Here is a 15,373-nt window from a genome sequence, read left to right as displayed (position 1 = left end):
TTTGTTTACTGAAAGAGCATCTGTGAGCCTTGCTGCACATGACATAGAAAGATAAATTTAGGTAGCTTTTGATAAATAGCTGTTTTGATATTTTTGATAAATATTGTATATTTATTGATATTTTGATAAATATCAACCTGTTGAAATAACCAGGGCAGTTGAATATAAGATAAACCAAAAGAAATGGTTAGGAAGGAAGTCCCTGCAGCTGTGAAAACTAAAATAAACCCCAGCAACACTCACTTGAGCAGGGCCTGACAAAATTCTTACATTTTCTACAAAGTGAAAGACATGCTTACCGTTATCTTTGCTGCTGTTTTCTTCAATTGTCATTTGTTCTGCCAGCTCAGACAGTGACTCATCAATGGTCTGGCTTCCCCGCAAGGTTAAGGAAAGTCTCCTCTTAAATTTTTTCATTCTATCAGTATTAAGTCTGGCTTAAGGAAGCCTGAAAACAAAAATAAACAACAAAAAGTGAGAAAAAATTATTTAAGCAGAAAATGAAATTTAACTGCCTGACATAAAAATGCAGGAAGGCTTACAGAAAATTTAGGCAATATCCAAGTTATCCTTAAAACAATATCCTTAAAGCAAGATTACTCTACTGGATGGAAGAAGAATGTCTTGAGAGGCAGATGCCCGCACACTTTTGCAATTTTTATTTGTTTGGGAAAATGAGAATCTTTGTGTTTTTTAAAAAAAACAAAACAGCTAATTTGATCACTAGTTTTACAGTCTGATAATAAAACAAACTGTCATCTGAAAACTCGATGAGCGTGTGCTCCATCGCCTTCTCCACAGCCTCTTCCACCAAATCCACTGAGCGGAAAGAGGCTGCAACCTTCTGTTTTAAGCCCATTTGTTTATGATGATAACTTACGGAACTTCTCTGTATTTTGCCCTTTTCACAAAAGGAGGAAGGGGACAACGCTGAAAGCCTTAAACACAAAAGCAATTCTCAAACCTGATCCCACCTACGGAAATAAGACAGCCAGGGCCTGACAGTGTTGACTAAAACAGGTATTTCTCTGAAGCTGAGCAGTAAGACTAAACTGGGAACAAAGCAGAAGGCACTTTCTCCATTGAAAGTGATAAACTAACAAGCCATAATAACAAAAGGTCCAGGTCAATAAACATGTTGCCACAAGTCTAAGCTGGTAAGTGAACTTTGTGGTGTGCCATATGTTTGCCCTCGCATGACAAGAGGCACGAGTCCTTCTTTAGTCTATATGGACAATTCACCCTTGATGTTATTTCACAGTAACTTGTTCATCTGCTCACAACCTCCAAGATTCACATGTGCAGTGCCCGACACAAGCAGAGCATAGTTTTAAGTCTGAGCTCATATATTTTTTCCCCTCCATCAGCTTCTTTGCACTACAAAATGCATAATTCACATACAAAATCAAATTTTCCTCGACGTTCTCCTTTAAACAGAGAAATGCAAGAAGTAGTATGTCACAATCTACATTTAGTGTATTGACAGCATTCCCTTAAGCATACACATTTCAACTGTGGAACTTACTCTTTGTTTAGATGCTCCATAATAAAAAGGAAAACAAAGTGGTGGAACAAACCTGGAAGTGGCTGCGAGTGGTAGGAGAATGCATACATAGACTGAGCTATCACAACACTAGATTGCTTAGGACAGAAGAAAACACATTAGGGATGGATAAAAGAAGACCTTTGGGATATAAGCTCCAAAGTCTGAGATGAACAGTAAAATCATTGGCAAAGCAACAGCTGCATCCAAGGGAGAAGAGGTGGATTACAAAACGGTAACATCCCAGACAACCACAGTCAGTATAAGCAGAAATAGTGGGGCACTGGATACAGATATATAGGAAATAAAATATACCGATGGAGATACAGTTAAGACAGCAGTTTCCAAACTGCCCCTTTAATGCACTACTGTATGTGCAATAAAGCCATGCCTTAGTATAAGTAACTTTGCTCAAAAGCAGGATATGCTTATTGTTAAAAACCTGCATTCAGAAAATATTCCAAGGGGAATATTTAATTCTCCTGTTCAGGACCAGCTTTAAAGACCTTACTTGAAACGGTTTTATTTCTGCATTTAACTTTCCAAAAACAATGGTTCCTGTTTCTCTTAAAAACCCAGTTTTGTAAAATATTTGGAAGGACACAGCATTTATATGTAGTTTTCTCAATTCTCCCACAATTTTCTTTGAAACCTGCATTTTCCTACATGTATTATTCTCAAAAAGATACATGCAATTTTTAAGCTATGTAATACCCTAAAGCTACTTGACAGCACAACAATTTCTTTCCAATTTTCCACTTGGGCAGTAACCAAAAAACCAGGTGCCTTTATAGGGAAACAGGCTGTTCCTGGATTTTGATTCTGCAAGTATTTAAGCTTACACAATTTTTTAATTAAAAAGAAGGTCTAATGCTGAAGAATATTACATATAAATTAACAGATGGGTGGATTAGAAAATCTAAGAGACATTCTAAATCTCAAGCTAATAAAAAAGCAAGTCTTTTGTTAACTATAGTTACAACATCTCTCCTGTTAAAGGAATGTTTCATGGAGCAGCTAGGATTCTGAAAAAGTTCACAGCTTGATTTTCCAAGAATTCAACAGTAAAAAGGAATAAGGAGTGGGAACGTACATGTGAGTGAATGCTTCCTTCTACTGAAATGTAATTCTGTTTTTATAAAGGAAAAGATGCTCACAGAAATGAAACCAAATTTTCCTCCCTTAAAGCACCAGTATTCTTGCTAATTCAGATTTGTAAAGGAGAGGGGGGAAGAAAAGAATGGAAGGAGAAGTGACTGGTATCGAGCACTTGGAAATGTCTTATCTTTTTGACTTCTTCATTCTCACAGCCTAAGTTGTAGAGCCTGCTAAGTCTTGGTAGTTTGAGACCAGGTATCAGTGAACGGAGCTTTGAAAATGTCACCTATACAATCCAAAGCTAGCACTGTTTCTTTAAAATGACAGCAATTTTGCAGAAAAGTCCTTTTTAATTCAGTTTAACAAATCTGGAGGGAAATTGTCTGACACTCATTTTCACCAATTCACAGCAGATGCATACTTACCTCCTTTTAACAGTAAACCTAATTTAAATCCGAACTGGAATTACTTGATTAGTATCAGACATGTAATAGCAATGATTAGATGTAATAAGACTCATGATGTTTCTCCAAATTCTTAAAAATTGTGAGAAGAATATACTGTTATTTTTATATTTAGTTCTAGAATAGAAACTACAGCTTGACTGTTCTATTCTGTAAATTTACCTACTCTGAATACATAATATGCAAATCAAATATTTTAGATGTCATAGCAGATAGATGCATACACTTGAATGCAACTAAGGCAAATTCTAGTCTTCTGCAGACAGAATGAGGACAAGCAATCTCACATGATACTATCTGATACAACCCACAAAAGCTGGCAAAGACTGTTCAATCCTTATACTGATATGATATGAAATGAAGGAAGCAACAATGTATAAAAGGAACTGCCGCTTCTTACAAAAGATCTGCAGTATAACCCTGAAAAATTGGTCTTTTTGTCTTTAAAAGCAACATAAGTTAATCCTTGAAAAAAATGCTCAAATTTACATTTTCTGTTTTCCAACACTGTCATTAACTCAGTTGGCTTCAACAGTCTTAAACCCCTGTTTTGAACCCAAAGTCTCTAAATGTGATCTTTTAATACAGTTCTGAAAACAAACTGCACTTTTTAAATCATCCAGGTTAAGATCAGATTTAAACATATGGGTTCTGGCTCACCTTCTCTGAATCAGACCAATCCTTCCCACAATGCCCGTAGTATAGCACTTCACATTCAGCACAAACAGATGTTCACAACACCCTGGCTACATAGCAGACAGACATTAAAGCATTTTGATTCCAAAAGAAGTAACTCAACCAGATGCTGCACTCGTATATTCACCAAAAATCAGAGGTCTTAGACTGCCAATGGCTAAAATCCTCAAAAAACCCTACCACTTCCTTCAATCTCCCAGACCCTTGGTACACCTTGAGAATGAAAAAAGAAATGCATAAGACCTTCACACACAATTAACACGTGTGCTTAATCCCTGTAAGTTTAAAAAAATTCAGCTAAAATGTTCAAAATTAAGTTATTTAACAGCTTAAATTTTAGTCAGTTTATTTCAGGAGGATCACAAATACCAAGATTACTAAGATTTTGCTGATTCAAAGCCCTTTGAAGTCAAAGGGAACCTGTCCTTCAACAAGCTTTGCATCAGTCTAAGTGCTGACTCTTCTGCTTCCAGAAGTTATACTGCATTAAGATACATCTACATAGAAATCAAGCATTATAAAAGTACTTTTCAACTCAGATACACACTGAAGTTGCTATCTGACTGCTTTTACAAGCTGCTTTACAAGGCATAGGTGTTTTCCAAACATCTAAAGGCAGTTCTTGTTCCGGAAAACTCACCTGTAAGCTGACAGCTGAAGTGGGGAGGGAAGGAGAGGATCAGAAACCCTACCTAACAGCATGAGCAACAGCATGGATGCATCATGGCCCCTAAGGAGGTGAGCAAACTAAAGCCACAGGCAGAAGACATCAAAGAAAGCAGGTAACAGCACACCATATGAACTCCCTGTGTCAGAAAGAGTGGTCTGAAAAGCTTAAAGTGCTGCAAACGATATTAATTAAAAACAGGAACAGGAAACACCTGTCAAGGAAAAAAAGAATTCTAAAAAGAAAACCAGCTTTCTATCAAGTAATTTATATTTAATAAACTGTTCTTGATCTACCTGAATTAGAAAAACAAAACTATTGATCACATCAGCATGTTGCACATCAAATATAGAGCAAACTATTAATTACACTAATGAGAAGTATATAGATAATTTATCCAAGATCATGAACCATCAGTTTAAACGCTCATAAAATTCACATACAGTACAGACACACTTCCTTACAATCACAATTCTACTCTACAAGAATGGATTATAAATACAGCATCTTAGTCATTGCATCTGTTCTTTGTATTTGTTTCAACTTACATTTGTTCACTTCAATGAAGAAAATTTTCTACTGCATTTTTCTACCTCTGGTCTTTAGAAACAATACCAGACTCAGCAATTAGACTCTCTTGTCAGGAACACAGCTACTTAAAAAGTTATTAGCTTTATGCTGCATTGGGTCAAAGAACTGACACTGTACAGATAAACATCTGACAAACAAGGCCTCTGTTACTGATGAAAGAAAAAACTGTGAAGTCAAATACCACAGCTTAGTTTGACCTCCCAAGTGCAAAAAGGGCAAAAGCACCCTCAGAGCCTTTTTCTTATGAATAAAACAATATCCAATATGGAACTAAACTTTAGAGGTGAAGCTCCTTTTTACGTACTTATAGAATCACAGCCAAACAATTACTCAAAACTGGAGGTAGAAAGGTACTCACAAAGGTTAACTTCTTATCTTGAGGATAGTTTTATTAGGTAATGTAGGCAAAGAGGCTCCTCACAAAGGGAATGAGAGCATCTATATTCAGCTCCTGATCTAGATCATCAACTGGAAGAACCATTGCAAACAGAGGAAATATATGGAAATTACCCTGTTCTAATTTAATTTAGCCTGTGAATACTTTTCTGTATCTTCACCCCCCCCCCCAATCCCTTTGCCTTTAAAGAGTAGCGAAGGACAGAAATTAATAGAAGGAGTTTTGGCTTCTTTTTAGTTAATCCTTTAAGTTAAAAAGCATATTGATCATTATTATAGGCATATTTAACTACTGGTATAGAATTTAAAGGAACAAAAAAAATCAACAAAACCACCAAATCTGCCAACAGGGTCAAATCTTGCAGTCCTTTTTTCATATTCTGTGCTTCTTTCCCTGGACTCAAAAAACTTTACTCAGGTAATCATTACAAGTCTACATTCTTTACAATATAGACATGTATTCTCTACCACACAGATTCAAGCCATACCAAACACCAAAATCACCAGAGACATACTATTTGATAGATCTCGCTAGATTACATAGATTGTACTGATTAATAACTCCATGCTAATTATCAAAGGCTCTGTTCTCTCAAGTGCCAAGTGAAAAAACACAGTATGAGTCTGGTTAAATTGGCTGACATTTAAGCCAACAAAACAAATGAGCTGACTGGCAAAGCTTCTTGCAGTTGCTGTCAGATCCATAAATTGAAAGTCCTTTTTCTATTGAAGGGAAAGGCAGAAACTATTTATGTATGGATGTAGCATAAATACTACCAGAGAGCCACAGAACTTTAGATCCTGGAAGATAAGTGAGCAGTGGAAACCAAAAGCAATATCTGTAATTTTATGAGCTTTGATTAGTAAGTATTAAGCCTTAATGCAGCATTCAGGAAAAAATATTATAAAAAAAAGAAGCTGTGCACACAAAGCTTGCTATTCCCTAATACTGAGATTATTTTAGTAACATATTTACAATGTTGCAGCCATCACCTCTAGGACAATTTTCCTCAGTCTTGCAAACCAGCAAGTTTTTGGAAGAAAATTGAGCGGAAGACAATGTTGGTTCTAAGACTGAAAAGCATCTGCAATCTTTTGTGAGCCTGAGCAATTTTGTCAACAAAAAGCATGATTTTCAAGGCTTGCCTTCCCCCCCCCCCCCATTACAATTCAGGCATCAAATCAAAGAATCTCATACTGAAGATCCTTCTCTGAAACTCCAGTAGCTCTCAGCCCAGCACCACCCGTCCTGTAAGCATCTGAACTCCCACGACCAGAGTCTTCCACATTTGATTCTTGTTGTGCTAACAAGAAAGTTTTATTTACAACATGAGAGCTAAGGCAATGTTTTCAACTTACTTCAATATTCTTGAATCCAGCATCGAGACACAACAAAGACACTAGAACAATATAAACCAAAAAAAACTAAAGCGACACCTGATTTGGATAAGCAAAGAAGAGGGGCACAATTTTCTAAACAAGATAAAAAAACAGTTTGGCCTTTTTCTTTTAAAATAAAAATTCATTAAGTGGGAAAGCTGTTGAGGAAACTTTATGGTGGCCTGCCTGGAAATTAACCACCAAGTGAGAACTCACACCAAGAAAAAAAAATCTTTGTAACTGTTAAGACTGCAGACAAAATGAAGGTAGTCATAAAAAATTAGTTTTCTGTGGCTAATCATTATAAATTTACAGCTCACAATTTCTACTACAAATGTCAAATTTTTGGGTTTATGACATGTTGAACCTGAGTACACATTCTGTATAGTTGTGAATACAAAAAAAGCCCCATCAAGCAACCCGGAGAGAAAGGTCTGACATAAAAGCCCACAAAGCAAATGTAAAATCAAACCCTTCCACAATTACTGTAGGTAGACATCTGTGCCTAAGAGTAATATTAAAGAGCCATGAATGGTTTAAAAACAGACAGCATTGAATGCATTTCTGTTACATTTCTATGTACATGCAGAAGATTAAAAAAAAAAATTGTCCAGGAGAAAGTTGTTTCACAGTAACTGACAGTTTGGTTTTATTGATTTTTTTTTTGGTTGATTGTCTTTTTTTAAGAAAGGACAATATAACAACATTGGAAGAATTTTCAATTAGTGAATTAAGAGACCAATAAGCAGCATGGTACAGATCATGTTCTACAGTACTGATGACATATATGTATATTTTTCCAACAAGTAACAAGCCACATATCAGATCTGATGCACTGAAGGCATTACATAAAACAAGATGTTAAGAAAAAATTGGTATGATAAAACTGACACTTTGGAGACATTAAATCCATATGATTTATCAGTCTTTTCTGTATTCTGTATTTTTCTAGAGATTTCTGATGATAGAAATATTGTCAATGGTACAATTACTGTTCCTGAAGTAACAGACAGACAGATAGAATACCTTGGCTACAACTAAGAAAGCAACTACTGACAGAAACAACAGTCTAAACAGGTTTCTTATAGTCGGGCTGAGCACATTTAATACCTCCACTGAGGTATTTCAAAGGTAATTCCAAAGGACCAGTAAATAAACTTATTCTTGCAATAAACAGTCTTTGAAAATTTGTTCGAATTCATGAATGTCTTTTACATAAACTTATAAACTGCTCTGATTTAATAATTTTTTTAAAACTCGCAAATTACCATAGTTTCTTCCCTTCTCAAATCTTGTAATTGGTACAACTTCAGAGATTCCTCAGTAATAGAAAATCTCTGAACAATAAGTCAATTACAATTTTTTTCTGCTGTATTGATTTTTACATAGCAGTCAAGATATCTCAGCATGGCACCAATTTGTTCTGTTCTAACATTCAGACAAATGTTGCTACATCTGTCTGAAGTGTTCATGCTGCCATTTAATGGTCAACTGAATATGCACACATGGATCATTTCAGTATCCATTGCCAAGGATACTAAACATGTAAGGCAAATTATTATCTAGCTGACAACCTGGGAAAGAAAGAAGAGTTTTAACATATGTTTGCCAAGTGGCTTCGCAAATAGCTACGTTGGCAACAAAAAGGTGGTGGCAATACGCCCTACAAGGCAGAGAGGAAAGCATGAGCCTGCTTAAGCCAATTTAATACCTCCACAGAAGTAGAGTACTGGTCACTACTGCAAATCAAATCCAAGGTATAAGACTGTCCTCACAGGGAGCACTATGACAGAACTGCTGTGTACCAGAAAAGTAGCCTGAAAAACCGCAGTTTTGCCTTAAGCTTTTTTAGCTTAGCTAAACAAAAACTGAGATCTGAAATAAAACTAATCTGTGAACAAAATAAAGAACAATAGCAAATGCTGTTGAGGAAAGATGACATGGGAAAACAAGAACAAATGCCTATGAAACAGAATGAAACACAAGTGCCTTCATTCTCTGCAGTAGGTTCAGCCCCTTACAATTCCCATCACACAATAACTACATGCAAATGCCTCTTTTTCTGTCTCTATACTTCTCCTGCATCAACATCCTGCTCCCATATTAAGTCTGAGCAGCTGACGGCCTTACAACAGGTATTCTTGAGGGTTCAAGGAGCCAGGGGAAAAAAAGTTACATCTTCATTTAAATATACAAAATAAAGCAACTGCCATGCATCAAGCTGTCACAACTGTCACTGCTGGCTTAAAAAACAAGAACCCTACATGGAGACTAACACATACAGAGACTAAAGATCACTTGATGCTCCTTTTCTTTGCCTGTGCAGGTAATTCTTCCCTATGTGTCTTTCACAATCTTACACATTGGTCTTCCTCCAGGTAACTGAGGCTATTCAGGACAAGGGTTCCCAGATTCTGAAACTAAGCAGAACAACTAAATTACAGCTACGTAATCTGGGCGACTCCGGTTAATCAGTGTGAGAGGCCACTCCCTCCCAGACTGAGCAAACAGTCTAGCACATCAAAGGACACTTACTAAAACATCACATTACCTTCTCTTACTATAAACAATTCTCTACCTGAAGGTATCCAAACAAGTTTTCTGGACCTTGAACAGAGACCAGCTGAAGATTAAGAAACAACAACAGGTTATACAGAACTGAGAGAGTGACAAGACTTCAGCTTGACTCAGTAAATGGCAACAAGTAAAAAAAAGGAAAAAATATGTATATGTAAGTGAATGCCAAATCTGTAAGACAGCATTAGTATATAGGAAACCTTGAAAAATAACAACTATTAATGTCAGTCAATACCATTACACCAGACACAAAGAATTAGCAAACAAAACCTGAAAGACAAGTAGTCTCCAGATTTCTTTTTAACAGAATTTAAAAAAGGTAAAATAACTGTGACTAATACCAGGTAAGCAACACTGATACTGTCAACAAAAGCAGGCCCACACACATGGCATATCAGTATTTCTCTAGGACCCTGCAAGCTACAGTTTAAAGGCTGAGTAAGGACAGATGGATATTTTATTACAAAATCTCTGTAAAGCAGCAGGGAAAGGATCACACAGTATGTACAGAGCACTGGTCTGAAATAGGTATTTGTGATGGGCAGATCCATTTGCTTTCTTTTGTTTCTTGAGTAAGAAGAAAAGAAGTGACATTTTGTATTTGTCTTCAAAATAATTTCTTCTGATTTATAAACACCAGCATTCTTCTGCTGTTAAAGCCTAATGCTTACAGAGTCTCATCCTGGCAAGGACTAACATTGGGCCAAACTCTTCCACAGCAAACTAATTCCCAATCTGGATGTTAATCACATTGCAGAGGCTGATATTGCTATTGCTGTCAGTGACCTGAGTAAAGCTGTCAAACTGTAAGATTTGTTTAACAAACAGAAAATGTTTTATGAAAAGGTAAATTTAAATTGCTGCCTCTACAGAGACAGTGAGTTTTCCTAAAGAGACTTACTTCAGCATCATTTAATATCATAGTCTAATACACATCTGTATCAAAACTAAGTTTTTCACTTGGAGAAGTACTGAAGCAGTTTTGCTGTAAAACTCCAAGGGAGGAAAACAGAGCCCTAACTGTTATTATAACGTCACTAGATGAGGTAACTCTCAATATAGTCCAGCTGAGCTACAATCATAGAATGGTTTGGGTTGGAGAGGGTCCTCAAAGGTCATCCAGTCCAACCTCCCTGCAATAAGCAGAGACATCAACAACTAGACCAGGCTGCTCCAGAGTCCTGTCCACCCTGACTGTGCATATTTCCTGGGATGGGACATCTACCACCTCCCTGGGCAAACTGTTCCAGTGTTCTACCACTCGTTGCAAAAAATTTCTTCCTTTCATCTAGTCTAAATCTACTTTCTTTTAGTTTACAATCGTTACCCCTTGTCCTATCACAACAGGCCAAACTGAGTTGCTCAAGGACACGTAAGACTCCTGCTCCTCTAACACGGAAGAGATGTCCAAGCTCTTCTAATCGCTTCCTCCCTCCTCCATTACATTCAGTAACTTGGTTCCCATAATGGTTTTTTCTTTCTGGAATCTAAGTGCTGGGATAAAGAGACACATAAGAGAAAATTCATGATAAAGCAGCACCAACATTCAAAACTAATATGCCAAGTTTAAGGGCAACAGATGTTATCTTACTAGTTGGTTTTTTTTCCCTCAGCTATGTTGTTCTTTGTTTCTTAACCTTCTTTGGAAAACCTTGGGTTGTTTTTTTCCCTGTATTCAACCTTTGATATCCAAAGTCCAATTCATGTCATCTGCCATCTCACGGAGTAGATTATGTTTTGACTGATATAACAGAAGGTCTATTTCTTTAAAATTTTAGAATATGCTATTCTTCTACCAAACTACCGTTTCCACGTCAAATACTTGAGCTGATCTTGAATTACACAGCTCAAAAGCCTTGGAAAACAGTATCCTTTTCCCAAAATATTCTTTAAAACAATATTACATGCATTTTAAGGGAAGTATATATTTGTTTTACCACCCAGGTATGCTCCCTTTCAACATACCCAAGCATACTGGAGAGTAACCAGAAGAATCCTCCCACTCCAATTTACTTCCTTTTGATAACTACGATCTATCAGCCTGAAATTAAACAGCCCAAGAAACTTCTAGTTTTTATTTGCAGTACTTGTAATTCAGATTTATAGCTTGCTTTCTCTAAAATTAGTCTGCATTTCTGCTTAATAAAAGGGAACCCAAGAGAACACCTTCAAAAGGACCAGGGATCTATGTCTCATCAGTAATTTGTAGAAGCACAAAATAATCAAGTACTATCACACTGAAATTTTAGTTGTGCATCTTGAATACAGTTTCAGCACAACACCTGGTAAACAGATATATCTTTGAAGTAAATAAAATGAGCTATTAGATTTTTTTATTAAGAGAAACAAACTACACTTGCTTTTAGAGAAGGTTTTTCAAAATTAAATAACCAAAAACCCCCAACATATAAGGTTCTCCTTACACAATTATTTCACTCTTACATTCTGATGAAAACATCAGAATAAAAATCTGCCAGACTGTTGCCGTGAAGTCATTTTTTTATCTCCCTGTCCCTGTGTTTTTAGTACATCTTTATAACACGACTTGAGAATTAAACTTCTCATCAGCTGAATGATAAAACAGAACAGCACAGGCTCTCACTATTACTACTTACTTCAGTAAACTACAGGTTTATTTCACATAGAAACAAGATACACATACACAATTAGACAAAGTTATGCTTCTGTTCAGTATCAATAAGTACATTTAGTTACTAAGTTACACTAGTTACAAAGAAATAGTAGTTTTAATGAAGGCCTGGTTACAGCAACCATATCTGTCTACTGAACTGTGTATGCTTCCTTCTGCTCAACTGTTGACATGCACTCTTCATTTGTGCCATTTCTGATTTTAATTACATGAAATAAACTGTTGGATTGCAGTCCAGCCAATATCCCATATAAAAGTATATTGTACATTCATAGAGCAAAATAAACTCAAACCTTTCTCTTCCCAATATGATACATGTCATATAGGTACTATTTCTAACAGTCATCCTCTAGGCATTACCATTTCTGGCATCAGAATGACTCACTAGAACAAGCCATAGCCTTTGACTGTTGAGAGCAAATCTAAATACCATTAGGTATCAGCTGATTTCATTAATCTCATGGACTCTTTTTTTCTCAGGACTCTGTTTTGTTTAGTATTGTCATTTAAAACAATTGGGACCATCTAACTGCTCCAACAGTTTTTTGGGATATTTGTATCTTTTATTCCACACTGTTGGTGAAACTTAGGACATTTCTCCGCTGTCCATCTCTGACCCCTCTATGTCCCTAGCAGAGGTTATAAGGAACACTTTTTGAAGGGATTTTTACAAGAGTACTTAAGTAACCTGGGGGTTATATGAAAACCTAGATCTTCAAAATTATTTTGTTGTCTCAACAATTCAGGTTCTTCGTTCCATATAATGCTATGGTTACCACAGACTGTAAGATTCCTTGCCAAGGAACGACTCTAGGTTGACACACTTTCCTTTATCTGGTCAGGTATGCATACACTTGCCTTCTGCATAATATGCACATGAATTGCTCAGGACATCTACTTTTAGGTTCTCATAATTCATTTGAAAATAGAATCCACCACAGAACTAAAACAATGTAAATAGAGTAAGATTATGAACGTTTACAAAAATTGTTTCAGAAATTCAGAAAAATTATTTTGAGAGTTGCCCTGAGGAGAAGGACTTGAGGGTGCTGGCGGACAAGAACTCACCGTGTCTCATCAACACGCACTCGCAGCCCAGAGAGTATCCTGAGATGCATCAAAAGCAGCGTGGCCAGGAGGTCAAGGGAGGGGATTTTCCCCCTCTACTCTGCTCTTGTGAGACCCCCATCTGGAGTGCTGCATCCAGCTCTGCGGCCCCTAACACAAGAAAGATGTGGACATGTTGGAACAAGTCCAGAGGAGGCCACCAAGATGATCAGAGGGCTGGAGCAACTCTCCTACATGTAAAGTCTGAGAGAGCTGGGGTTGTTCAACCCAGAGAAGAGAAGGCTCTGGAGAGGCTTTATAGCACCTTCCCGTACCTAAAGGGATCCTACAAGAGAGCAGGAGAGAGACTTTTAACAATGGCATGTAGCAATAGGACAAGGGGGAATGGCCTTATAGCTGAAGGAAGGCAGATTTAGATTAGATACTAGGAAGAAACTTTTTACTGTGAGGGTGGTGAGGCAGTGGAAAAGGTTGCCCAGAGACACTGTAGACCCCCATCCCAGGAAGTGTTTAAGGCCAGGTTGGATGGGGTCCTGAGCAATCTGGTCTAGTGGAAGGTGTTCCTGCCCACAGGAGGGGTGTTGGAATGAGATGATCTTTAAGGTCCCTTCCAACCCAAACCATTCTACGATCCTATAGCTTTGGATCTTCAAAACTTAGCTATCTCTACTGTTGGAAGCAAGGTCCAAAATGGAGCCATTTATCATGAATAAAGATAAAACAGACATAAACTGTTATGTGGTTATGAAATATTTCCTTTCTGAATTCACTACCATTATTGAGAAAAGAGTTGTAGGAGAATCCTGATGGTAGCAAATGTGCTAGGCATAAAGTGCTTGTGCCCGGCTAAAATTGTACTAGAAGCATATTCACTTTTGCTTTATACAAAGAACATAGAACAAACTCAGGTTAATGAAAGCAAAGGTGGTTTTCAAGAATGAAGACCGAATTTGCTAAATCAAAGAGGGTTTGTTAAAAAAAAATAATTCAGAGAAACAACACGTAAAAATATGTATTATCTTGGTATACTGTTACTGAAACCAAACAACATAGAAAAAATTGAGAGCTAAATCTTTGAGGGTGGCAAGCAACCAGGTAAACATACAAGAACTGCACAGATTATAATGATCAAAACACATTCCTAAACTCGCTGTGATCTTCACTTTAACTGCTCAACCTCTACTTTGATTTCCACATTATAATTTATATAAAAGCTATTTCAATTGTCTGTTCAGCCTATCAGTCTTCAATTACATTAAAGCATACAAGCTACTGAAGAGAAATTATGCACAATCACCTTGCAGTCTTAGGGAAAAGAAAAAAGAAATCAGCTATTTTCAGTTAGTATCCTAACTATATTTAAACATCTGTTAGAAAAGATTGTGAAGCACTACATACAAGCTTGCTCTTGTTAAGAGAAGTTACTCTGGAACCTACAATTTAAAAAGTTGCAACAAAACAAGTTTTAAGGTTAAACATATATTGATGCTTCCATGAGATAGCAACTAGAGCCTCTGGAGAATGAAGCTTGAGCAAGGAAATGCAATGGGCAGTGAATGACAGGCATAAACTGTGAAATTACAAGAGAGGGGAAACTGAAGAAGACAGGAGACTCACAAGGTATTGAAAAGGAGAGAAAGGACTGGAGTAAGCTGCATGCAACAAGTTTTCTCACCAATAAAAAGGGAAAATGATGACAAGAGATTTGAGCTACATTTCAAGACAGTAAACTGAGTATTATGCTGCCTAATTACTAGATCAAAAGCCCACACATTCACACAATGCAAAGCAGCAGAATTCTCCAGCTTTTCTGCACAGATCTGTTCAAAACACTGTAAGTATAACTCTGTTCCAAACCTACACTAAACAGAGGATCAACTGTTGTACAAGTCACCAGAAAGCTGAAAAGCACCATTGTTACATGTTCTGATCAAGTCAACAGAAGTGTTATTATTTGCTTACACTTCATCTGGACCAAGTTTGCACTGATGAGTGATCCTGCAGTGAGACTAATGAACAAATCTGCTATTGCTAGAGGTGCAGCTGAGATCTGCAGTACAGGAGCTTGCACAGATAGAGCTGTAGTGACAGCCTTCCAGAGTAAAACAGCAATCAGAAAGCCCTACAGCCCCCTAAGCAATCTTATTTCAGGCATCAAAGAAACAAGGGTTTTCAAGAAGTCCAATTACAGGCTGATGTTCTTACTTAGTATTTTGTTTAAAAAATCTTTTCCACCATTACCT

At 36.9% G+C, this 15,373-nt stretch overlaps 1 protein-coding gene across 2 annotated transcripts in view; it reads right to left on the bottom strand.

Moving 5' to 3' along the window:
• Positions 1–15,373, bottom strand: part of CDK17 (cyclin dependent kinase 17) — a 90,434-nt gene that overhangs the window by 52,733 nt on the left and 22,328 nt on the right. For both annotated transcript variants that reach the window (XM_064655401.1, XM_064655403.1), the window contains exon 2: positions 300–448. In XM_064655401.1, the coding sequence (XP_064511471.1) occupies positions 300–417 (118 nt within the window). In that variant the 5' untranslated portion in view covers positions 418–448. The remainder of the gene's footprint in view (positions 1–299; positions 449–15,373) is intronic.

Source organism: Pseudopipra pipra, chromosome 5 (genome assembly GCF_036250125.1).
Source record: "Pseudopipra pipra isolate bDixPip1 chromosome 5, bDixPip1.hap1, whole genome shotgun sequence".
In the NCBI taxonomy this organism is placed as follows: Eukaryota; Metazoa; Chordata; class Aves; order Passeriformes; family Pipridae; genus Pseudopipra; species Pseudopipra pipra.
The sequence above is the reverse complement of the archived record's forward strand: the minus strand, read 5'-3'. Positions and strand labels throughout refer to the sequence as shown.